Source organism: Paralichthys olivaceus, chromosome 4 (genome assembly GCF_024713975.1).
Source record: "Paralichthys olivaceus isolate ysfri-2021 chromosome 4, ASM2471397v2, whole genome shotgun sequence".
In the NCBI taxonomy this organism is placed as follows: Eukaryota; Metazoa; Chordata; class Actinopteri; order Pleuronectiformes; family Paralichthyidae; genus Paralichthys; species Paralichthys olivaceus.
This window is the reverse complement of record NC_091096.1, coordinates 19930453-19956918: the sequence shown is the minus strand read 5'-3', so window position 1 is coordinate 19956918 and position 26466 is coordinate 19930453. Positions and strand designations below refer to the sequence as shown.

Here is a 26466-nt window from a genome sequence, read left to right as displayed (position 1 = left end):
TAGCTCTCCATCCTCATGAGCTGGATCCAAATGTTCACATGCAGATTTGCAGGAAGGTTTCCTTAGATACACCCCTTACTCTTGTGTTTACTGTGGGTTAACATGTATTTTTATTTTTTTTTATACGTGACCACCAAATTTGACCTTCCCTGCAACAGTGAAAAGCATTGCTGTTTTACACCCAGTGACTCCAGAGTGAAACCTGTTGCCTTGTACACCTTCCCACCTCAGGGCAACCTCATCATCCTACTGTCTCAGCATGAGTGAGTGGGCCATGGGGTAGAGCAGAGTGTGTGTGTGTGGGGGATCTCTGACCGTAACGTTGTGATTGGTGTCTTCTGTAGAGATCACCATGGACAGTAACAGTGAGGGGAGTGAGGGGAACCTCTCACCCGTCAAGGAGGATGTTTACTATGGCAGTGTAGCTCGGCGCAGGATATGGCGATCTATGTCCTCAGAGGATCAATATGGTATGTGATACAGCTTCTCTCCAAGATGACAATTAACTATAACAATGCCAGAAAAGGCCAAAAAGAAATCATTGTTGAACACATGCAGTGATATCATGGTGGTCTTTGTTCTGATAGCTGCTTTGTTCAGCTTATCTTATCTTAGCTGAATAAAGCTGACGGGGGAAGACAAGACTGGCCACTTTTTCCGTTGCTGGAGAATGAAAATCCTTTTCCCTGTATGTACTCCTACTCCTTCAATCCCAAGAAACCCCAAACCACCCACTCTTCCCATCCAACCTCCATATCCTGGCCACTCTCCCACTCCCACCTCAACTAAGCCCACCCTCCTCTTTCCTTTTCTTTCTGCCACCTCTTCTTTTCCTTCTCCTCCCACCTCTATGAGCCAGAGGCCCGTTTGCATTGTTGGTTTTTGCATGACCTGTTTACAACACAGTGAGAAGGAAAGACGCATTACTGGAGGAGTTTTTGCCTTGTTGGGATCATTCGGTTGCACGTTCATAAACTCAGCTGCCATCAAAAACACATTCTACATCTTCAAAAAAAAGATTATCTCAGTTGCTTAGTTGGTATTGGTTGCTATATCCTAGAGCCATTATTCAGACTTACAATCTGCCATTGAAACATTTAACATGGTGATCCATGAGAAGCATGGGGAACTGATATCAGGTTCATCCCTTCCCCCTCACTGTCCCTGATATCTTCGTTGCCAGGAACGACTGGGGCATTTGATGTGTCTCCCTTGGGAACGTTTCTCCTTTGCCTTTTTTTTTGTTTTTGTTTTTTTTTGCTGCACATTGTTTCCAGGTTGTGGCCTAAAAGCATGACACTACACCTGCATTTAAATGTAGGAATGCTCTCCTCGACATGTCCAGTCCAAGTGAAAGCATGCATGTTGATCAGCCTCTGTGAGATAAGGCAGTGAAACAGCAATGAACAATAGTGCAGCGTTACTTGTGTCCTCCCGGTGTCCACAGTCTTTGAGTTTTCCCTTGCAACCCAAAAACTGCTTGACGTGTGTGTTTCCTGTGCGTGCTGTGTTGTACTGTGTCCTGTGATGTTTGGTGACTGTCACGCCAGCAAGCAGAAATGTGTGAACGAAGATCGCTGCTGTGCTACGATTTGTACTGAGCCTTTATTGCAAAGCATCCTTTGCTTTTGGTGCGTGAACGCAGCAGGAGTATCGTTTTCAAATTAAGAGAAATTAAAACAAAAAAACTACAATTATGCTATTTGATCTCTGGCTCTTTTTTCACACATGACTCTCATCGCCCTCTCCCCTGTCAGCTCTAACAAAGAGACATCTTCTGCTCTCATTGCCTCTGCAGCCAGCGTGGCTGTATAAGGCTGGTAGTAGCAGCAGAGGCCTCCTCTATGTTTCAGACGGCTATGGCGGTCGCAGGCACGGGCGGGGACGGCGATCCCCGGATTACTATGAGGAATCGGAGCCAGAGGAGATGACCCGTGTGTTCGTGGCTCTGTTTGACTATGACCCCCTATCCATGTCTCCCAACCCCGATGCTGCTGATGAGGAGCTGCCGTTTAAGGAGGGCCAGATTATCAAGGTAGTGGCTTGAATCCTAAAAACACAACTCTGCTGGGATGAATGTTTCATGCGTATGCCTCAGTGGTGTCTAAGATCATGCCTTTAGAATTAAAGATCAATTCTAGTAATCTTTGCAGGTTTGGTGGAATGTGGTTTTTGTTTTCGGCTGCGTGTCTCCCCCTGACACTGTCGTTCCTTCAGGTGTTTGGGAATAAAGATACAGACGGCTTCTACAGGGCGCAGATCCGAGAACGAGTGGGTCTGATCCCCTGTAACATGGTCTCTGAGATCCAAACAGAGGATTACGACATGATGGACCAGCTCCTCAAACAGGGCTTCCTGCCTCTCAACACTCCTGTGGAGAAGTTAGGTGAGACATCATTTTTCCTCTACCCACTCCCCTCAGCTTCTTTTGGTTTTACTTTAACCTTCTTCCCTTTACATCTTTCTTATGCTAACTTTATGTTCTGCTAAATTGTCTTTTACTGACACATTGTCTCCTTTCCTCTACTTTTCCCACTTAATTACGTTTGTCTGCTTTCCTGTGAAGTGAACTGCGACCGTTTCAAAGATGGCCGCTCAATAAATCGCAGGTCCAGAAAATCCAAGAGAGGTCTGTGTCCAGTGAAACGCTCTGCTGCTCTCTGCTCTATCTTTTCTTCTTTTTTCACTCCTGACCATCCTCATTGATCTGTGAACTCGTTTCTCCTGTATGTATCATCTTTAAGCATCTCCCAGCTACTGTACTAACCTGGACATAGTTCATTTTGAATAATAAGATAAAGATTGTGGGACTTCTCAGGCTGTTATTTGTTGTCACTGGTCATCGCATCCTTCAGTGAAGTGTTTTTTACAATATAACCACTGATTACTCTTATTTTTCTGTCTGTCTGTTTTTATTTATTTTTCTCTTTACAGAGAGAAATAGGCGGAGCGGCCGTCAGCACCCACTGTCGACACGAAGAATGGTCGCTCTGTACGACTACGACCCCAGAGAGAGCTCCCCTAACGTTGATGTAGAGGTACTTTTCTCCTGTCTCTCCAGCTTTCCACTTTGACTGGACCATTCTGTCATCGTCATCATCGTGTGACAAATGTAGAAAAACGTAAAAAACATTTCCAGGTGCACAGACAGTGAGATAGTTACTCTGTCATTTTGAAGATTTAAAAAAAATGATTTGACATTTTGAGAAATATGCTTATTAATATGCCAACAGTTTGATGAAAACATCCATATTACTCTTATGTCAATGTTAAATGTAATGTTTTAGAAGCTGGTTAGCTTAGCCAGGCAAAAAGGAGTGGAAACAGAGGGAAACAGCTAGACTGGGTCAGTCCTCAATTTTAATAAATCTACCTACCTGCACCTCTGAAGCTGACAAACACATTTCATTTTACAGCAGGAGAGAAGATCCGTGTGCTGACCCTCACTCTGGCCTTGTACTTACATTATTTAAATGGTTAAACATGCTGATTTTGCGGTGTTAATTGGAATGGTTCCTTAAATGGTGAAACAAATGTATTGCATTGGATGTGGGAGAATTAAATGGAATTGTCTACACTGAATCTTATCCATCACCTATTCACTTATCCATTATGGGGAGCTGGAGCCAGTCCCAGCTGACGTTCGGCTGCTAGCGTATTGCAGGGCCGTCGTACAGAGACACACAACCTACGGTCAATTTCAAGTCTCCAATTAACTTAACTCAACCCTGCATGTGTTTGGTCTGCGGGAGGAAACCTGAGCACCCAGAGAATATCCACACAGTCACATGAAAAACATGCAAACTCAACACAGAAAGACAGGAACTGAACTGGAACCTTCTTACTGTGAGGTGCTTCCCACTGTGCCACCCACAGATTCAATTATAACATGTAAATGTGGCATTAGCTCATAGTGATGACAAGGGAGGTGACTGCACTCAGCTAAATCTAGCACATAAACCACGTAAACCACAAACTCCTTTTTTTAATTAGTTTTGTGTTTGTATAAATATGTTTTTGCATGGATTAAGATTCAGTGTGAATCAGTCAGCTTGAGAGGAGCTGGTAGGTTTTTAAACTTCTGGACAGAGTGACGCTGTTTTCCTTCTCCTTCCAGCTTATTGTCATCTGGTGTTATTCTTATCTTTACCAGGCAGATAACAGAGTGGTATCCATCTTCTATTTGACTAACTATTTATTTAAGATCAAGATTGTGCAGTATATACGAAGGCGAGGTTGAATGAGCAGTTTCAGTTAGCACTGTGTTAGCTCGAAGATTGAAAGTACTGTCCCGTGCTGTTGTTTTGGCCCCCCCCCCCCCCGGTTTCACTTACTCTCACCTTTCTATTGGCACTGCCACCGACACAGTATGAGGGCAACAGACTGAATGAGGAGGTGAGTGAGGGTCAGGAGGGTACAGCACTGTCTGCTCTGTTTGTGTTTCCTCCCCCATTTGTTGGCGTGCAAATCAGGAGGTGGGCTTTTGAACGAGGGGCCACGGCCCTCTCTCCCTGGCGGTCATGAATATACAGCCCCTCATGCATTGCCCGAGCCAGCATCTCCCCTCCACGGTTTGGTCTTTTGTGTTGACCTGTCCCCTACACATTGTACACTGTACTTATGCTGTGTTTGGTTTGTGTGTCCTTAAGAGTCCCGTAGGAGAGATGTGTCCACTGTGTTGCAATCCTGTCTTCACAGTTCCAACATCTGATGCATTTACAGTTGTTCGTCTGCTGAGACTGAATTGACACTGGTGTTTAAGATGCATCACATTGATTTGGAGAAGGAAGCACAGCATTTCAAACTCATACAACCCCAGTAGATTTGATGTCTTGGAACCGTCTTTAACTCACATTGTGTAACTGCTGTAAACAACAACTACAGTACAACAGGGCAGATGTGTCTCAAGCCTCTTTTTCCTCTGACAGGCTGAACTGACTTTCTGTGCCGGTGACGTCATCATGGTCTTTGGTGAAATAGATGAAGATGGCTTTTACTATGTAAGTACCAACCATCTCTCTGTTTATTTGTCTATTGGACGAGAGTTAGTAGTAGTAGTAGTAGTTTAGTAGAGTAGAAACATCTTTACATAAAATCACATCAGTACAAACGTATAGATTACATTTACAGTAGTATTCTGACTATTCACTGTACTGATGATAAGACATTAGTTCAGTTATGATGTTTACACGAGTAGAATATTACATTAATATTCCAGTTAACATGTTACAGAGCTTAACCGATATGGCTCATATCTTTACGTCCACTACGTCAGTTTTAAAACCCCAACCTGAAATCATTTAATGTTTGATGCTCCTATATATATATCAGTTGTCTTTTCTTTCTAATTTTGCAAAAGCTACAACTCCTTTTTTATTTTTTCATCTTGTGTACTTTCCAAATGCTGTAAAAACGATTATAAAACTTATAATGCGGTTAAGACGTATGCATGTTTACATAATGTGACTACAGTCAGAATACTCCAAGTCTTAATTAGATTATTGCTTATTCAGAGTATGACCTTACAGGGATAGTTCACCGAAATATAAAAATTCACCCCTCCACTGTGCCGATGGAGGGGTGGGTGAAGTGTTTGAGTCCACAAAACACTTTAGGAGTTTTGGGGGTAAACAGAATAGCAGCCAAATCCAATACAGTTGAAGTAACTGGGGACTCCTTCTTCAGACATAAAAAATAACAATAGAAAATAACTTCAAATGCCTCCATACCGCTCCTGTGGTGTCATCCAAGTTTCCGTAAACCGAGAGCTGGGTGAGAGCTTGTGTGGAGTGTGTGTGAAACTGAATGCGGCTCCAGAGGAAGATATCACAGGAAATTTAGGCTAAAAATGTGGTGTACATTTTAATTTGGGGCTTACAGACACAGGGCTTATCAGAAAAATGCTCTTTACATGTCCGTCTTATTCAAACTGTTGGATTATTCTGGTTAACATCAGAATGTTGGTCCATGTAAATACAGTCAGAGAGTTCTGAAGAGGGATGATTCATTTCAGGCATCCGAGGTCCTGAACATAAAAGTGTCTTTTTCTGCAGGGGAAAGATTTTTTAGTTGATTTACAGACTCTCCAGTCCCAGCAACAAGTCTCCATGTTGAATCATCAGCACAAAAGATGAGCAACTTCTAAAGAAAGATTAAGGTTCTGTGATAAAAAAGCCAAAAAATCAAAAGACATGAAAAGACAATTCCTCCCCCACATCCCTGCGAGAAACAGCCCCAGCGTTTAAAGTCTGCTGTGAGCTCTGGTCATGCCATGCTGAATTATACTTCATCGAGCTCTGCTAATACATTCAGCCATCTTCAGATTCTGGGTCAGATGAGTTTAGCAACAACAAAGCGAACTGAATCTGTTTAAGCTCTTTGTGCCTCAGACTGGAGTCTTCACCCCAGCAGCAGCAGCGAGGTATTGTAGCAACACACACCACATTAATATCTGAGAAACAGTGATGAACAAATATTTACAACCTTTTAGAATTATGTAAATATGTTGTTAATATATTCAGGAGAGTCCCATGTGTCCTCGTTGACCATGAAGAAAAGTGTTGCACTAAATCTCATTCATGTTCTTGAATAATATTGGTTAAAGTCATTTCTCCTATAACATTACAATAGAATATTAAATTAGAATATTCAAAAATGTGTAAACTTCAGCCAAGCAGAGTTATGTTACAATGAAAAACCTGATCCCTGTGCAGCGGCTGTTGTAAACCTGCCTGTTTGGAATGGGCTGCTTGTTCGTCCTGTGCTGATGCTGGTCGCAGTTTTGTTTCTGAAACTGTAAAAGTGACCTGCACTAATTTACCAGCGGCAAATAAAGACCGACTCAAACCACAGAACCCTGCAGCTGCTGATTATTACCGTTTATTCAAAGTTCTGTGAAACTGAATCAGCACGTTGAACACAGAACTGTAGAATTGTTGTTGTGATCGTCGTTGCTGCTACAGTGTGCTGGTTCACCTATTTATCAACATTAAGTGTATTGTGTGTCCAAATTGCACCCTTAACATTTATACCCATGCCAAGTACGAAGCTGAAGATTGTTCTTGAGATACAGTATGTGATCCATATACAGACGGACAGAGACGGACCGAGATTTCTGGAATTGGTTCATAGATAAGAACACAGAACTATCTAGCTCTGATAGTAGAGTACAGCTCAACCCACAATTGTCTGTGTTGACTATAAAAAATATTATCCGAGTCACAACCTGACAGATATTCTGTTATTTTGCCCTAGCTTGACCTGAGCCTGATGTTTTCCCCGATTAGGTACATGCTGCTAGAAAAAAACAACAAATATCCTTTTTGTCTGATCCTGACCCGACAGGCTCAGGTCAGGTGACCACTCTCTAAACACCGGAGCCAAAACTGTTGTAGCAGCGAGGCCGGCTCTTATGTTTCTGTTGTCCACTGAAGACATTTTGGTTGGAGATGAATATGAGATCAGAGTGTAGGATTTCAGTGAATTAGCTGCAGGGAAACATAACGTTGGCTCGTCCTCTCATTCCTCATCTGAATTTCTAAATGTGTTGATAAAGTTTGATACCACCAGAGGGCGTCTCACTGTTGTGTGCTCCACAGGGCGAGCTCAATGGACACAAAGGACTCGTTCCTTCCAACTTTCTAGAAGAAGTGCCTGACGATGTAGAGGTTTTTCTCACTGACTCACCATCTCGATACCCCCAGGACAATCCAGCTCGGATAAAGACCAAAAGGGTACATGCTCCTTCGCAGTACTAGCCCTCTGTCATCCATTTACTCTCTTTCAGTTCCCTCTATCTCCTTTAGTTCTGTGTCTGTGTGTTTGTGTGTCACATTGATTGAATTGACTCAAGTACAATGGGATTTCTGACTTTGGAGCATTACACTGTAAATAAAATAGATATCTATGAAGATCTATGAAAAAAATAAAACTTATAAGACTTTAAAACTAATACTTGACAGAGGTACTTTTATTTTTTGTGTTTACTGCTGTGAAGGGGGGGGGGTCTCTGCTCTGCATTGTATAATACGAGGATATATTGTATTCATAAAGAATTCTCAATGAGAGTAAAATGGAGACAGAGAAGCTCCTGTGACTTTTTACTTGTTCTGTCCTGTCTTGAGAACTTAACACTTTTTGCACATGCATACTCAGCATTCTGTGTTTGATCTCCAAATGATTTCTAATAGAGTCCATAGTTTTGTTGTACTGAAAGATGAACTCTGTAGTCTGTAGCTCGGCATGTTCTATAGTCCAGATGCATGAACTCTTGAAGATTTTATATCAAGATAAAAGTCCAGTGTAGTTCAACTTTTGTATCTGCTCCTGAACGCCTTGTTTTGTAAATTGCTTTCTTGTAAAGTAGCACGCACTTCGACGACGTTGCCATCAGAGAATAATTTCAGACGTAATTATTTACCGAGTGTAAATGTGTGATGTTATTTTTGTGTTGAACAAATAATGCAACTGTTGAAATAATATGAATAGGTGTCATCAGATGGTTCTTTCCTTGTGTTGCTAATTTGCCATTGTCATAGTGCAAACTGTATTGAAATGCCATCACCATATATATTTTTTTATTTCTTTTCCTCACCCGCTTGGCAAAACAGAAGAAGAGTGTTCATTTCACACCTTAAAGGCTCTGTTTCCGTCACGTAAGTGAGCAACTGAGGATACCACGATTACACCCCCCCCCCCCCTCGTCTAATGCAGATGACATGGGTACCCTTAGTTTCTGGTATGCAACATGTGTACTTTGTTTGATTTTCCTTCCTGTAGGTAGATGTGATAAGACTCTTCTTTGTTCCCCTAAAACACTGAGTGCTGTTTGTTTGGTAGGAGACAGAGAGCCCAGCCAATGCATTAGACAAGAAGTATGGTATCTTCAGTTGTTTCTCTTGAGTGTTGTACCTGACAATGTCCGTCTCCTGCAATAAGTCTCCTGCTGTAACTCATGGGAAGCTAAAAGGCCATTGTTGCACAGTTGATTGAGAATGTGGGATGTATTTAAGGCAAACGCCTCCAGCAGTTTGGCTTGTGTCAGTGCAGTGTGACCTGCTGCATCATAGCAAAGTATTAAAAGAATCCACAAACAATTCTATGCAAAAACCCAAAGAAAAGCATCAAGTGTTCATTTGGTTTCACACTTGTAGTGTTGAGCCTCTGGCCAGATTCAGCACCTTTTTTCTTGTTTAAAAAGAAGAAGAGTAAAAATGTTATGGATGTTGTGAAATCTAAAATGAACAAATCAGTAGGTGTTTTGGTTTTCAAATTAGTTCCACTTTTATGAATCAACGTGAATGTTTGAATTGATCAGATAGCAAAGTAACAGTTGTGGATTAAGAGTGAGACTATGCTGCTTTTGCTGAAACACTATACGGACGACCATGTTCTTCTTTTTAGCTTTAAGCTCAGGGGCAGATCCAGGGTTGAAATCTGATTGGCCCTCAAAGTGCCCCTGGCCTGTCACTAGTCTTTTTTTAATAAACTAGTCACTAACTAACAATACTAACTCTGACTAGTTCTTCAGATTTTTTGACGAACACAATGTACTTGGACAGAGATCACCCTGACGGAATCAGGAACTGTTCATGAATGTCGGACATGTAATAAATCGTGGCCCTTTCATGGCTCCTGATTTCGAAAGGTCCTAGATCCGTAATGTTTAATGTGATGGAGGCTGCTGGTCATATTGGACCGCGTTGACTTCACACGTCTGAGTGAAGTGAAGGAAAAAGTTTTGTTTTCTCAAAAGTCCCGTAGTCTCACTTTAAACTCAGCATAATAAATGATGCAGCAGAAGGATTTACATGTTCTGACGTGCAAATTATATTCACACAAATTGTACATAGAAATATTAGCTCATACAAACGTCATCGTTACCACCGGTCTTTCCAAAGTGCAATTTAAAGGAGCCTTTTAGCTCATGATTACAGAGAAGGAATAGTGACTCGTAGTTTCTCTGTAATCCAGTTGTATCAGTAAATATTTCTCTCTCTACATATTTATCTATACACACATTGAAGAAGACAGGAATGTGATTTAAATGTTCCCAAAATACAAATGTATCTGTTGATGTGAGGGGAGCTGCCCCGCCTTTGGTAGTCATTGTGGGGAAGTGTTGTCACCTTTCATTGATGTGGGAGTTAGTGGATGTCACGCTTCAGTTCTGTGTCGTAGCTTATTCGTAGCAGCTTCATTTAAAAAAAAGCACCTGACAGAGGGGAGGTGTGGGAGGAGGGAGGGTGAGTGTTGTCTGACTCCGTCCGGGGAGGTAGATGTCAGAGCTCTGGTGAACCTGCTGGGTCATAAAGAGGAGGGGAGTGGTGACTGAGGTGTGTGACGCTCGGCTATTTTAACACCCTCAACTGTCCCTTACGGGTCTCCCATTAGGTTCCATTGGACAAATCGGGTCCGCCCAGAAGAGCAGCCTCTCCCACAGCGCGTCCATGCGCCCTGGACTGGGGCCCGGCCGCCGTGGGGCCTCGCAGTCCCATCAGGGCCCCACTGGACATGTACTCCTCCAAAAAGAAAAAGGGACTGATCTCCAAAGGGAAGAAACTGTTGGGAAGACTTGGCGCTGTAAAATAATTTCTTGAGTGTCAAACACTCCTTCATAGTGTTTGCAGAGAAAAAAAAGAAAACTCATACCACCACAGTGGACAAGACAGGTTACATTTGTGAGCTGAGCAAAGGCTTTATTCTTGTACATCAGTTGTATACTAGAATATTTGTATTTTGTTAACATCGATGCATCAATGACATATTTTCAACAACACATTTCATACTGTGGTCCTGAGACCTCGTGGTGTCAGCTCGTGCCGTCTCTGGCTGACGGCATGTTGCTGCAGACAGACGAGGCCCCGGGCGTCATCCAGTCTTCACTCAAGGGCTCGCTCTGGGCGTCCCGTTGTGTGTCCCATTGTGTGTCCCGTTGTGCGTAAAGTACCACAGGTCCACGTGCTTTTACTTCAGCACATTCCCTCCTGAGCCTGGGAAGGCGCATGTGGCGTGACGGGCTCAGAGCGGAACCTGGACAATAATGTGACATTTCCTGCCCACTCATCTTCTGCCTCCATCTCAGAAGGGAATAGCGTAGTGACCCCCCCCCCACCCCGAAAAAAAGAAATGTCAGACACCATGAAAACAAGCACACGTGTTCCTTCTTCAGGGTCTCTGCAGTAAAATGAGCCTGGATGGAAATTCCTAGTGGATCCAACCTTAATGTATTTGCCTTATAATCGCACAATGTTTAGTAGTTTGTCCAGAAGAAGCTTAATGCTTCTATTTACAGGTGGATGACAAATTAAAGGAAACCCCTGCAAATGAGTTGAGAAACAATGTCCATCCATACCACACCAGGGGTCTTTTCAAGCCCACAGCCCAAACGATTTGGATTTTTTTGGGGCCTGTTGCCAAAATGAGGTTGTAAAAAGGTTTCGATGATATTGGCCGGTACATATTAATTTCAAAAGGCTTCATGTTCTACAGTTGAACAATAAACCTCAGCTATAAACAAAGAGAAAACAGACATACACAACTTCAACCAATTATATAGGATTATATTGAATTTAAAAGTTTTTTATAAGTAAAATATCAACATACATCTTTCCTGCTGTTAATTCTGTAAAATAAGTTTTAATATCGTACAGAAACACAGATCATGACGTCTGTGAGAGGCTCTGTGTGAAAACAACGGGATGTCACATGTTGTGGCCTTTGCAGTCACCAGATCTCAGTCTGGTAGATTTTGAGCTGCTTTCCACCGAGTTAACTGTTGGATGAGCAGTGTCAAAAGTTAAATACACTATATTTATATAAAGCTCTTATGACGACCAAGACCAAGTTTTACAGTGACGTTCACACACACTCATTCTGCCAACAGATTCTATTTGCAGCACTTTTATTTCTATCCAGGCACCAACCTTTTAGTAGACGACTGTCTCGACCCCGAACCACAGCCCCGCAGTCTTGTAATATCTACTCCTACATTTTTTACCCTTCGTCCTTAAATTTGTCACCGATACATTTGTTGTCATATTGTAACATCTGTCTCCAGCTGTTTATCCCGGACTGGGACATGCAGGGTACAGTGATTTCCACAGGGCCAGAGATTACACGTAACCATCCCATACAACATCCAGCATCCATAACTGAGCCCAGAAAAGAAAATGTTTTTATTCATTTAAAAAATCTTCCCTGGAAAATAAGAGAAAAACGAGTTCTGGTTGTTGGCACCACACTTATTAAAAACAGTGACTACAAAGTAAACAATGTTCCATAAACAGTAAAAGACTAAATAGTAGCTGAAGTGATGTCTAACATCAGCTCATGACCCGTTGTACTGCACAGGAGACGGACCGGGTGACGTCTTTCAGTCGATCACAGTGAGACACAAGGCTACCTCCACCCCTCTGACCCCCCCTCTATTAGATCTGAAACGTTTAAGCCTGTCAGTCTGTCAACGATGCCCGTTCAGTGTCCCCAGTTCTGTTGGTGCAGGATACAAGTACTGTATATCAATATATATATAATATACATATATATATCTACACCGTAGAGTAGTGAATGTATGATGAATTGAAAGCCAATGTATTTTCAAAGCTGCCCAAAAAACGATTGTGCAGATGTTCGTCTTTGTGCGTGAAATGAAACCGTCCAACTTTATCTCCTCATATCGTTTTTTCCATTTCATCCTCACGTGTATTTTCAAATCGAGCCTATTTTTTCTATAACACACGAGTTGAAACTGAAACTGCCAAAAAAGAATGTATGCAAAACATTCTGATACTTTCTGTACTGATGATTTTCAGCCATGTTGACCTAAGGTAACCTGATGTACATGTTTTCCTATTGACGGACCTCGTCCTCAAGACATTGCTTCTGTTCATTTTGAGTGACTGTTGCTCTTTTTGTACTTTGTCCATTTGTAAAATTGTTTTTAAATGTTTATACTTGATTTTAAAACTGCCTTTTTTGTACATTTAACTTTATAATCAAACAGTGCAAGCTTTCCCCATGGTGTCTTTAAGACCATATTGTTTAAAGTCTGCAGTTGTGTGCTAGCTTTATGATAAGAATTATCAGCCTATATTGATGGTTACAAATTATCGTGTGGGTGTGCATGTGCAATCTTTTCTAAAAAAAAGTCTAAATAAATTTGATATTTTGTAAAGTTTGGGCGTCTCATTTAACTACAATTTAAAAAGCACAAATCACATAACACACAAACGTTTATTAGAACCAGCAGCTACAGAAATGAGTTTTAGGGCCTAGATTCTGTTACAACTCCAGCAGGTTTTTACTCTTAAATAATATTTTTATGAACATTTAAATTATCTGAGGCCAACATTAACAATACAACACAAATAAAGATTCTAGGTTCTTCCTAACAAATGCTATTTCTCTTTACTCAAAAGACAAAAGTTCACATCAAACTGTAGAGAATCTTCCAAATGTTTCGTGTATCACAAATAGCCTGGATTCATTTTGTCTTGTGTCACTTCATTCTGAACAGGGGAAGCTCACGAGTATTTTAGATGTTCAGACTTTTCACCTTTGTTATTACATCAGACCTGAGTGTGATACAAACCAGATACACAGAACTCAGAACTCGGCATCTTCAAAACTGAACTTGGAATATTTTCACCTGAAGAGAACTTTTGGAACCAAACTTGTCATTAGTAATGTTCTTCCCGAGGAAACCTCAGAGTCGAACACGTTGCTCCTCTTTGTGTCGTCACAGGTAGAAGAGGAGGTCGTCCAGGTGCATGTTGGGCTCCCGGTGGATGCTCTGACCCACGAGGAAAGCCAGCTTGTGTGCGTACTGGCAGGGAGCGGGCACTTGGATGATTCCCTACAGCCCAAACAGGGGAAAAGGAACATATTCTATTGGGTTGCAAAAATCACAATGACTCTTCTCTGGAATCTACCATGATTTGGTTGGCTGGTGCCTGAGTATTTTTTCCAACATGAAGTGATTGGCTGGAGCCTTTGCTGCCGTATGTGACAGAATCACAAAGCAGTTCAGCAGCTCATGACCTCATTCAAAGTGGCTGAGCATTGTTTGTGTTGAAGCCTCTAACGCATGTGTGTGAGTCGTGTGTTACTGTTACTCTCTTCAGGTGAAACAATAATAAACTTAATAATAAAGTATTTGTATATCATCTTTTACAACACAGGTACTTTAGAGTAAAGGAAGAATTAAAACAAGATAAAGTGTAAAATAACTAAAGAAGACCTAAAGATCAGAACTAGGGAGGAAGCACACATCTGAAAGAAAGAATTGGAGAATTCAGAGTTGGAGCCCAGACAGAAAAGCTCGGGTCACCTCTGGTCCTCAGCTGGGCAGGTCCTTCGCATAAGGCACTTAAAGAAAATCTTAAAAATCCATTCTAATATTCACTGGAAGCCAATGAAGAGAAGCTTAAATCAGAGAAATATCCTCAATGTGGACGCTGGTCAGTTATTCTCCTAACATATTCCATAACAGAAGAGAATCATTTTCAGTTCAACTGCACTGCTGATCCTTGCAGACCCCATTCATTACAGCCATCCAGGATGAAATGTGTCAAAGAGTGATTTGAATGCCTACCTGCCAGTTGTAGTACATGTGGCACAGCTTGTAGGTGAGCCGCTGCATATGATCAGGCTTCAGTCCGCTGGTGTCGTACACGACATTGTAGTGGGTTGGAGAGACGCTTCCTGTGCGAACATACTGGCTCACGATGAAGAAGTCGTACCTGACAAAGGTTGCAATGGTTCAGCACTAAATCCATCAATGAATAGATGAGAGGAAACAGTTCAGAAACATACCACTCAGGACGGGTGACATCTGTGTCGATGACGGTTCCGGGGGGAGGGTTGTTCACTTTGCCATCGAACTGGGCGAAGAACCTGCAGCTGATGCGCTTCTTCACCACCACCACACTCAGCTTGGGCCTAACATCAACAAATTACAGGATGATTTAACCTTCATTTACTTCTTTTGCTGCTTCAATTCTTACTTGACCAGATTCAAAGCACAGTCCCTGTCAGTCCATCAAATTAGTTTTAGCAACAACTGTTTTCAATGTTGTTTACACATTATTTAGTGTCCTTAGAATAAAAAAGAAGGAAAACTGAGAAAATTAGAAACTCACGAGTAGTCGTGCCCCATGGACTTGATGCAGTCAATGATCTGGGAGACCTCGTAGTTGACCACGGTCTCCAGCTGGCCGTCTCCCACTCCATCTCTGTACACAATGATGCGTGAGGGGAGGCAGTTGTTGAACTTCAGGTAGTCTTTCAGTGCACCTGTTAAACAAAGACAGAGTTACTCAGACTATAGACAGAGAATTGTTGTGTGTATTGAAATTGTAAATGAATGAAAGCAACTTGCCACTCAAGGCCATCTTCAGTCCGTCCATGATTTCCTGGCCTTTGTGCTGCAGCACACACTTTGAGAACCACCTGTAAGAAATGTCAACTTCACAACTTATTGGATGTACTACTGCACTATATTAAAGATAAGGGGTCACCAAAATACCCACATCCATGCAATGATCAAGGGGCTGTTAAACTCTGACCTGCTCATGCTCTGGTTGAGGCTGGCCACTAGAGCTCCAATGGACCTTTTCCCACCAATAGTGTCATGGTAACAGTCAATGCCCACAATCATCAGCTGTTTGAGCTGCACAGGAAATGAAACTATATTAGTAGAATACCAACATTCATCATTGTATTTGCAGAATCCAACTGTGACTCAAAAGCTGTAATGCAAACTAATTCATCCGCTGCTTTTTTCATTGTCTCATATAAGACGTTATGGAATCATTTCAATAACCTAGACTATGGAGAAACAATGGTATTGCATATGTGAAAGTAAAAACATGAAGCCTCCCAAGTGATGAAGATGAAATTCTGTTCTGCTGTGGGGACCACTGGAACTTTCTCTACTTATTGAAGCATTTGTGCTTTTGTTTATCTGTAGATAAACAAACCTAACAAACTCCCTGTTGATCCTCTTCTGTGTTTTGTTTCAATGTGAAACAATTGTACCATCATTCTTTATCTGCTCTACAACAACTTTAATTTTCTTGATTGTATAATTTTACTGGTGATGTTGACTAACAGGGATTTCCACGCTCCACAGCTCTCCTCCCATCTTGCAAGCCAGCTGCAGGGCAATCTTGGTCGCCACAGTCATGAGTGTTTGATGTTTGCTGATGGTGCGGAACACCACGCACTGGCTGGGGACAGGGCAGTCCACACAAAGGAACTTCTTGACGGTGTCGTACTTGTCCTTCCTGTTGCTGGGGAGGATCACCACCACCTAACATGAAATATAGTTCAAGGTGACAATGCAAACATCCCGTTCATCAAGGAATGTCACAGTACCAACTAGATAAGAGGAAAAAGCTCAAACTAATGTAGGAGATCTGCTCGTGTTCAACTTATTCACATTGAGTCACTAACCATCTGTGTATGTTGATCAACATTCTGCTGCAGGGCTCTGAGGAGAGACTCCTGGTGATCCTGGTACTCAATCCTGTTTTTAACAAAATAAATGAAATTCAACTCAAAGGTAGGATTGGTGAGTTGTTTATGAAATACTTCTTTAGTTGAAATCCTTTTCAAGTTAAGATAACATCAATAAAGTCGTCTGAACCCCCTGGGATGTAACGGTTGCATTTTTCAAAGTGTAGCCTGCTCTTGTTAGCTTTTCCAAGATTACCAACACTAGCTTTAAGTGGGCAACAACACACTAGGTATCAAGTTAGCGTATAATTCAAATTTCAATTCAGAAGTATGTAGAAGCAGACTGTGTGAATGGTAACTATCTTGCTCCTACCCTCAGATCCTTGTTCTGATTTCTAAAATTAGTTAAATGCTGTTGTAACAAGAGCTGCTAAAACAATTTTCACTGTTTTAATGTCGGTGACAATGTTGAACATTGACAATAAAGGATTCTGATTACTTCCTCCCTGAATTTGTTGCACTTATATGGCACTAACGTGTAGCAATTTGTAGTTTGGCTTTTTTGAAGCAAATTGTACTTGATTGTTTCTTGTTGGTGTGGGTTTGTTCTGTCATGGTCTATGCACTTATTGTAAGTCGCTTTGGATAAAAGCGTCAGCTAAATGTAACGTAATGAAAAAACACCTACCTTTTTACCTGTATGGTACACGTTACATAATGCTAGAACTCACATGACAGGTCTCTGTATGCGAATTCCGAGTGGACCTGACACTTTGCTGAGGGTCTGCAGGAGGGACTGGGCCTCGTTACCATTGCGACGGGTGTATAAAATGAGCCAGTTGTTCAGTGGAGGGGCGTTGATCAGAGGTATCCCACGCATCTCTCTGGCCCAATCAGCAGCTGGAGGGACATACTAGGTAACACAAATAGTTTTCAATCCCTCAATTACAATCATACAAATAGATCATTTTAATTTGTTTGCCAGAACAAAGGTACGTAACCCCATGCATATTATACCGATCTTGATCCCTGGAAAATCCTCTCTACTGGGAGGACTCTGCCAGTCAGTCTTAGGAGTTCCTTATCGAAGCTGAGTCCCCACTTATCCAGCTCTGCCTGTGCATCCGGGTTCCTGTGAAATCATTTTCAGGTTTTTAATCAAAGCCTGGGATTAACTGCCTGAAGGAAAAATTGCTATTACAGCCTCTGTGCATATGAACAGACGAAATAAAAGAGAAAACAAACCTTCATAACAAATTGAAAGAATATGAGTTATTGATTTTAAATGGACAGAGAAACGTTAATGCGACTAAACCTACAACATTTTACAAACTGCATTTGAAATATAACTTTACATCAGGATTAACCAACTTTACGATAACCGCAGGTTCATAGCGTCACGGTTTTATTACCATAAGAATTATAAAAACTACGATATCCAACTATGGTGTCTTGCTTCTCACGAGTCACGTAATGTGTGTGTGAGCCACTGACACGTTAGTTGAGAAGACTTAACAGCCTCATTTCCACCAACGCTGGCCAAAAAACTCCAGAGAAGTTCACAGCAAGAGGAGAAATCCTCGTTTACATTCAATTTCAGTCTTTCTCTCTTCCTCTCCCTATTAACCACTATAAATGTAGCAGAGTTTAATTCAATATATTTAGAGATAATAGTATAATAAGGACATGAAAAATGTGTCTTGAACCAGGACAATATGCCGGTTAATCAACAATTCTCTTCTAAAACAGAGTCACTTCTGTCGGTGACACTTCACAATAAAGGTCCCATGAAGATACACTGCTAATGAAGACAGGAAATACAAATTCACTGACCAACCTTCCACAACAAGGCAACTATATAAAATAGTTGACATAAATTACTTTTACATGGCCAAACGTTGAGATATATATATCTATATATTGCTTGTTGTGTGTCTTTTTCCTTCTATAGTATCGATAATCATGAAAAACTTGATATTTCGTCTGAGAATAATCGTGGCACCAAACTTTCATATCGTGACATCCCTACTTTAAACTTGATGCAAATGGGGAGTAATTAGGATTTTCAAGGCCTTTAAATCAAATCTATGTTACCTTGTGTTCATTAGACTATTCAGCAGGCTCTCTGTGAACTCTGACAATAAAAACAATTATTCTTTCTAATATTTGATGGTAGCATTAGGCTGCTATTGGTGCAATGAGCACCTTGTGCGGACAGATCTCAGATATTAATATTAACGGGTGCTTGCAATATTTCTTACAACAAAATGAGTACACAGATAAAACACAGTTCACGTGTTGATTATCACCTACTTCTGTATGTTAGAGACAAATCTGTTGAGGCGTCCCTGTCTCTGATCTGGGTTCAGTCTGGTGTGCCCACCCAAGTCCTTCATTATGACGAAGTCAGATCGCATCTTCTCAGTCAGCCCTGTCAAACACATCAACAAAAACAAACTTCACTTTAGTTTATCATAGAAGACAACTTAACAAACCAAGAACATTTGCTGCAATTAACAGACATCACCAACGCTTACAGTCGAGCCTCTGGGTCGACTGATTTGTGTACTAAACAAGTGTGTAGCTGATAAAGTAGAATGGGCTTTTTATATTATACATTTAATCGAATTATTGTGCTCTGGATAGAGCAATAAATTGGCATCATGTCTGAAGTAATAGTCAAACCAAGGTTTCCCATTCTCTTTAAGAAATCCTTTTCCTGGAGTTTCTCCCGACAATTTAAGACAGCAATTGGTCTCCAACATATACACAAACATAATTTAACAGTAGGCCCAACATTGAAACATTAACCTAATTCATATTCCTCCATAAACCACAATTTTTATGATCAAGTGTCTCAATAACAGGTGATGGATACATCCTTCATGGTCAACTGTACTATAATCTGACCTCTTGGTAATTGTTTTTGATATTACTTGACTACTTGAATTGAAGCAGTTATCCAAACATTCTTACACAAAGGTAAGTTTAACTTTAAACTTGGACAAAAAAATAACAATGCTAAACCTCTATAACCTCACATAGCTTATTACTAATAGTGGGTTAAATTTCAAACAAATAGGCACTGTAGGCAATCTGTGCTGGGCCATAAAATAAGATAAAACAGGAACATGACAGATAAAAGTATTAACCTGTAAGGTAGCACAGCTCTGGGATGAGCATGATCCGACCAGGAGGCGGCGCTCCAGCAGGAACAATTCTCTTCACATCGCTGGCCAGCAGCACCTGGTTCCTATCAGTGATTTCCAGGTTATATTGCTAAGAACAAAAGTAGAAATATTTGAGAGCATACTGAAACAGGAGTAACAATATACACCACTCAGGTGACCTGCCTCTTAAAGGTATTGTCAGTGATTCCAATCCATTGCACTTTGTCAAAATCAGTAAATGCCTCTTTACGGTTCTCTTGCTCTCAGGTGTGTGTGTGAGATGCGTCTGCTTGACAGGTGTGTTACATAAGCTCTAAGGGCAGAAAAGCTGCGAGTATCAGTCTGCCGCTGGTGTGCTGGCTCTGGGAAACTGTCACGTCCTCTGCATGTTAGCCTCACAACAGCAAATTTAGCAACAATTTGCGAAGCCACAATTTTAAGTAAATGTACAGCATGCAAAGAATTATACATTTTGTCAGCTCAGTTACAATCATCTCTTTCAGTCAGAATTGTTTACTCTTCCTTTAAACGTTTGGGACAGATGTATCATTTCTTTTCTGATTCTAAAATTTGCAATAATAGATACATCCCCCCCCCCATCCTTCTTACATGACCTTAAATGTAGAACCTGCGCTTGCATTTTCCCAGTTATACTTTTGTTGAGTGTATGACACCTACGTCCTTGTAGTACTTCATGAAGGTGGTTTCTTTGTCTCCCTTTGTGAATGTGTTGTTGGGAGTCTGATCCCATGCAATGTCGTCAACCCTGTAGGTTTTGTTGTTGTACCTAAACATTTTAAAAGATAAGGTGTCCATTGCAGGTAGTTCATAATGTTTTCAGGCTGTTTGGATGATAAACCAACTGTATTATAAACATTTATAATTTCATATGAATACAAATATTCATGTGCGAGACGTGGAGCCTACTTGGTGAGTACTATGAGTCCAACAAGCTCCTTCGTGCAGATCTCAGGGAAGCGATGATCTCCACACTTTTGCCTCAGGTTGACCATGAAGTCAAGGACTGTCTCACTACGAAGCACTTTGTGGCTCACGTCAGTACACATCATAATCGCTGACTCATACTCCAAGATGGTGGTTGTGTAGCCGGGCCAGATTGTCAGCCTGTTATAACAGACAGGATCAATACCTTTTATCTCTTATCTGATGAAAACGTTGTTTTCCATAAATGAATGTTACCCATCAGCAGTACACGAGTGAACAATTTTTCCAGATGCATAACAGGCTACTATGACCTTTATCCTTCATCTATGATTCTAAGTGACAACTGATCAAAAGTTGAGGAAATTCGCTCAGGCATTCACATCCAAGAGGCCATAAACATGTTTCTTGAGGCCACCTTGACCTTGAACTTTGATCAGCAAATGTGAGTGAATGTGAGCCAAATTTTAAAGAATTTCCTTGAGATGTTCCTAAGATATTACATTCAAAAGGCAAAACATGTGTTTGAGAATTCACAGTGATCGTTGGCCACCACATTCTAATCAGGTCATCCATGAGTCAAAGTGAATTGTACGAGATGTAATGAAATTCCTTATGGGCAGTCCCAATATATCAAATTCACAGGAATGTTAGGTCACTGTGACCTTGACCTATTACCTCCAGGCACCAACATCTTTGACTTCAGTTCATTCTTTATTCCAAGTGAATTTTTAAGCCAAATTTGAAGAAATTCCTTTAAGGCATTTCAGTCAGACAACTCACTTTCAACTGTTTATTGCATTAGGACATAGTTTGTGTTTGGCTTCTAGGCTACGACTCTATTACTCCCCTCAATATGATTACACAGATATGATGAGATAGCCGAAAACATGACTCCTTAGCCCACTGGCTATCACCTGCATGGAGGCATAAAAATAAGTTTCTTCTTAATGTTGATGTTGAAAAAGACTGAACCTGCTGTGACCCTCTTGGTTTTTAATTAAGGTCTTTGCACACCAAGTCTTTTTTGTAAGTGTTTTTTTTTTTTTTTTAAAATCAGTCAGCCAATGAAAACCGTCACACACAGAAACATTGCATAACGACTGATGCAATTTATTCTGGTTGTTCCAAAAATTTGCAGTAAAAGACAAATTGGAGTGGAGCAGTGAGGATGATTATGGTCCTATCACTACTTAAAAAGAGAGAAAGAAAACATTGGGTCCATGCAATCCTGAGAAGCCATCAGGAACAATGAGTATTTCATCTTCTGATCAAGGAGCTGCAAAATTAGCCCAAACGCTTCCAAGTATTTATCAGAATATCTGTAGTCCAGCTGCTAGCCAAACTTGATCCAAAAGTTAAAGAGAAAACACATTTCTGTGATCCAACTGATCCCAAACAGCGGCTGGCAGCATGTCTAAGATAAGTGTGCGCACACAACAACTGCCTCTGAGCACCACTGACAGGTGTGATTGACACAACGTGAGGTCGCATTTATCTTTAAACGTGGTACTGTTTAAGAAAGAAATACAGACTGGGTGTGCAAAGACGATTTACATTAAATGCAGTGTGTGTGTGTGTGTGTGTGTGTGTGTGTGTATTAAAATGAATGGTATCATGAACTGGAAGAAAGTCATTATAAATGCATTATTTGCTATTACTTATTTGGGACATTTGATGATCACATAAAAGAGAAAAGGAGTTCTTTAATCTTAATTAGTAGTACCTGTGCTGTGGGATGTTGAGTGCATCTTTAGGGTTATAGTAGTTGCGTCCAATCTGTTGCATGTCAAGAATTCTCAAGATCCTGCAGAAATGGAATATCAATCAATAATCATGTTAGGAGGCTTCAACAGCCCAACAGGCTGCATCTAAGTATACATGTATACACTTCTGTAATAACATGTAGCAACCAGGTTAACTAGTAACAACGAAATGCTAGTATTGAAAACTACAGGAAACTTGCCTTCTGAATAGGATGTTGTAAAACTGAATACACACAGGTGATGTGGGTGGCAGTTCATTTGTCAGCACGATAGTGATCTGAACCTTCTCCATATTATTTGTTACACTGTGCAGCACAGTCTCCTGCACACAAGGTTAGACATGTATTCCAAGTCAGAAAACTTCCATCACATTATCACTATTATTACTGTTGTGGTGAACTTGAGCTTGGAGTAGAATACCTTTTTGTGCAATCTGTGGGGCAGAAAAAGCAGAGCTCCATCAAAGCTCCTCGCTGAGCCTAGTGTTTCCTCATGGTGGTACAGGAGGGCAGATCTCAGACGACGAGACTCCATTGGTGGGTTGAAGTCCACGTGGTACTGATACAGAACCCACTGAGGGCGGGATATGATGCGAAAGAAGTTGGCTGTCAACTGAATGGCATGTCCACTTGAGCCTGAGGAGGTACAAACAAGTCTGAGGAGGGACCCATCATCCTTTTTTTCAATGACAACATTTGCAATTGCTATAAGTGCTTTGGATATTTAACTTAGTAATGATGACTGACCAGACTTTGATTCCTTAACATGTTCCATAGCTTGTCTGGTGTTAATGCCTGCATCATGAAAATCCCGTCGACGTCCACCTCTCTCTCCCAGCTTCACCTGCTGAAATCCAGCTGATATCTGCAGAAGAGCTTATCACAAAAAATAACAAAATTCATACATGATGTTGAAAATCGAATTAGTAGTTTGCGCACAATAAAGTATTCAGGATACAATAGGCACAACATAACACAGCAGTGTAGGTGAGTACATACCCCACTATTCTGGCATGTGATTATTTACCAATATAATCTTTCTACATATTTTTTATTCAATCCTATGATTTGTATCAAATTTGCAGTGCTGCTCCCCTTAACATGGTTAACTTGGCTCTTGGTTTGCAGAAGGTGATGGTGTGGAAAAAATGTTTATTCATTATTGCATTGTTCAATACCTTTCTATCACTTTTGCATTACTTTTAAAATTAAAGAACAGTTGAAACCATTACATAAGTAGAGCAAAGTAGTATAAAAGAGTGTGTTTGACTGTACTTTCTGTAGAGAACGGTCCCGGAGCACCTTTCTGCCTCCCTCTGCCAACCAGTTCTGCAGCAGGTGCTGGAGTGGATTCTACAGCCTTGCTCTACAAGAAAGTAAAATGTAGAGATATTGGAAATGTAGGGTTAACATTTTTTTCATTTTCTTTCCAAAGAAACTTTCTGTTCTGTAGTTCTTTTTACGTTTAGTGTGGATACGCTTTGTGTGCACCAAAGTTCACCCACCAAATAAAAAAATGTGTTTAGTCTTCACTTTGTAGCCCACTACAAGTTTCCATCAGTGGCTCTGTCTTTGGCTATTGACAACCTGTCTCATATTTTTTTACAGTGGGACTACATGATGCACAATAATTAGGATGTTTAGTCACTGACAATGTTAACATCTCTTGAGCAGATGTAATATTTACCATTGTGAGCCAATTTGAGGTTTGAAAACAGAAAACTAGGTGCAACACTCTCCAGTCGTCGAGTCATCAGGTCATTTTTAAGAATTTCTATTTCTTTTATACAAAGTACCTCTTATGAGAATAATGAGGTCCATGGATCATCCTCCGTATTTGTGTTATCATTTTGTATTATGTGGATGATACAATGTCACTGATCAACACCATATTTCAAATTACATTAAACAAGAGTCGTTAAGAACACAACAGGAGATTGTCAGGGTCAGAAGTGTTCAGAACAACAGAGGAATGACAGGGTGTCTGGGTAGAACATGTGTTTTGTTTATAGCACATGGAAACAAGCTCTTATCACCAGAAGCTTGACCTCTTCTACATGTCTGACTCCTCTTTTCCATCCTGAGATATATGAATTACTCCAGTTTGGCATCTCTCACATGTTAGAGATGTTATCAACACACCCACTTGCTCATATTGAACATTTAGGCTCAATCATATATTTTACAAGGGGCGCTGGCAGACAACTAATAGAACCCAGATTTATATGTAAGGATCTTGATATAAACTCCTTAATACTTGAGTCACACAAAGATGGACGCCATAACAAAGTGTGTACGTTGTGTCCAGATGTGCAGTGGTGTCGTGCAGACAGCTCTCACCGCTCCTGGCGCCGCAGTCTCTTGACCGCGTGCCCGGCCTCTTGATCTTGCTCGTGCGCGGCCAGTCATTTTGGGACAGTTTCAAACTGTTCAACAAGAAAACATCATGGACGCTGCATTAAGAGCAATGAACTTTCAAAAACACTTATTTCAAATAGCTGGAAACTCAGACACATTATATAACGAGACTATGTATTGAACATGTTAAGAAATTGTAACACCGGTACATCATACAGGTTTCTATCTTGGATCTAAGTGCAGGTTTAGAAGCGTCCTACCTGCTCCGACACAAAATGGCGCCTGCTGATTATCGTCACGCGCACCCCACCCTCGGCGCTAAACCAGCTAACGCTATCTTCAGCTAGCATGCTAACAGCTCCGAACACTGAGACAAACCTAAAAAGTTTTTCCTCTTTCCGGATATGACACCGACTAATCACTCGTAGACAGTATTTCTGTGGCCTTCGCAGGGAACAGAGTTATAATACTGTTACGTCAATTTAACGGATGGGTTATCTTTCACATTAAGGAGGTGTGATTCGGATCAAATGTAAAAGAGGTTCACTCAGTGTTAAGAACAAACATATTTGGATATTAACGAAGTGACTCACCTCAGAAAAAGTTTGTTGAAAGACGAGGATAAAAGTTCTCCTCAGGTGAATCAACGTTCAAGAGGAAATTACTGCACCTTCTGATAGCCAGGCCTCTTCACTGACCGAATGAATCCGCTTGTGAAGGGAAAAGAAATCTAACTTTCATTCAAGCCTCCCTCAGCTTGCAGGTTCGATCATTGTGTGTTACACGTCATGGTGTGAGAAACAGAGCATCTGATTAAGACATTAAAGAAAGAAAGGCTGTTGTGGCAGTTCATCAGAGAAGCCCATGAGAACTACTTTTTAAGCGCAGGGATCCTTTCTGACCTGGAGCTGCTGTGTGGTTTTTAACAGCACGATCTCATCAAGTGCCACTAGATGGCAGCACAGCTTACCCAGTAAATGTAGTGACTCAGTTCCCAACACTCCAGTGACTGATGAAGCTCACAGCTCTGACAACACTGAACCTGCAGCTGCTCCTACAATCCCACCGTGATCTTTTGTGATCAGTCAGACGATCAGTCAATCAATCAAACTTTATTTTTACTGCACCTTTCATGCAGCTCACCAGTGTTCAAAGTTCCACAAAACTGACAGATGATAAGACAAAACAATTAAAAATGCTGACATCATAAAGTAATAATTCGAAGTTATAATAACAATATAATATAAACATGTAACAATAATAATAATTATAATAATAAGATGAAGAATAGACAGGTGAAATTAACATTTCAACCATGGATCAAATCAAATAATGTCTTTAAACCATACTTAAGCTGATACATGACATTTCTGGGGGCATGACTGTATTCATGCCGCCTTGAAATAACAGCATACATCAGTCTTTATTTTATTTTCATGAGCAATCGTGTAAATATACAAAATATACATGTACACCACACAAGCTTCTCAGGTTGAAACAGCGAGTAAACAAAGTGAAGATGGATGTAACCTTTTACTGAAGCAATGGGGAAGAAATCAGTCTCAAGGGTATCAAATAGAAAGAGTGTTCTTTCGTATTCTTAATAGTATTGACCGAGAGACCAAAATTAAATGATCTGTGAAGTATTATCTGCATACTCATGACCGTGTAATGGTGATGTATGCAATGAAGACATGAGGGCTCAAGCTGACTAACAAGGCCTTGTGTCTTGGAGTTGGTCATTCACGTTCTTATCAAGTTTAACTTATGACC

The 26466-nt window shown here is 40.9% G+C and overlaps 2 protein-coding genes across 11 annotated transcripts in view; one reads left to right on the top strand and one right to left on the bottom strand.

The window, feature by feature from the left end:
• The window catches only part of rimbp2b (RIMS binding protein 2b), a 90153-nt gene extending 76979 nt beyond the window's left edge, over positions 1-13174 (top strand). For 5 of the 10 annotated variants that reach the window (XM_069524118.1, XM_069524119.1, XM_069524122.1 and 2 more), the window contains 9 exons: positions 345-470; positions 1854-2035; positions 2218-2386; positions 2567-2629; positions 2935-3038; positions 4369-4395; positions 4929-5000; positions 7599-7733; positions 10393-13174. In XM_069524118.1, the coding sequence (XP_069380219.1) occupies positions 345-470; positions 1854-2035; positions 2218-2386; positions 2567-2629; positions 2935-3038; positions 4369-4395; positions 4929-5000; positions 7599-7733; positions 10393-10590 (1076 nt within the window). In that variant the 3' untranslated portion in view covers positions 10591-13174. Of the gene's footprint in view, positions 1-158; positions 1703-1853; positions 2036-2217; positions 2387-2566; positions 2630-2934; positions 3039-4368; positions 4396-4928; positions 5001-7598; positions 7734-10392 lie in introns of those variants that run through there. The other 5 variants (XM_069524127.1, XM_069524123.1, XM_069524126.1 and 2 more) reach the window with 3 other exon arrangements.
• Positions 13175-13714: 540 nt separating this feature from the next.
• Positions 13715-25460, bottom strand: piwil1 (piwi-like RNA-mediated gene silencing 1). The gene is made up of 21 exons (XM_020094090.2): positions 25287-25460; positions 24676-24761; positions 23611-23701; positions 23083-23211; positions 22757-22971; positions 22537-22658; positions 22297-22377; positions 20556-20753; positions 20307-20415; positions 19611-19737; positions 18772-18889; positions 17476-17590; positions 17190-17371; positions 16456-16528; positions 16112-16312; positions 15567-15670; positions 15380-15450; positions 15141-15294; positions 14815-14940; positions 14594-14741; positions 13715-13855 (listed from the first exon to the last, which is right to left on the bottom strand). The coding sequence occupies exons 2-21, from the start codon at positions 24742-24744 to the stop codon at positions 13739-13741; spliced, it is 2550 nt and encodes an 849-aa protein (XP_019949649.1). The 5' UTR covers positions 24745-24761; positions 25287-25460; the 3' UTR covers positions 13715-13738.
• Between the last annotated feature and the right edge of the window lie 1006 nt (positions 25461-26466).

Excerpts from the sequence above, each read along its gene's own strand:
- piwil1 (XM_020094090.2), bottom strand. The coding sequence starts at position 24,744 with ATGACTGGCCGCGCACGAGCAAGATCAAGAGGCCGGGCACGCGGTCAA. Across the intron at positions 19,738-20,306 it reads TCATGAAGTACTACAAGGAC|CAATATAACCTGGAAATCAC; the intron begins GTAGGTGTCATA and ends TTTTGTTCTTAG. Across the intron at positions 13,856-14,593 it reads ACATGTACTACAACTGGCAG|GGAATCATCCAAGTGCCCGC; the intron begins GTAGGCATTCAA and ends TTTGGGCTGTAG.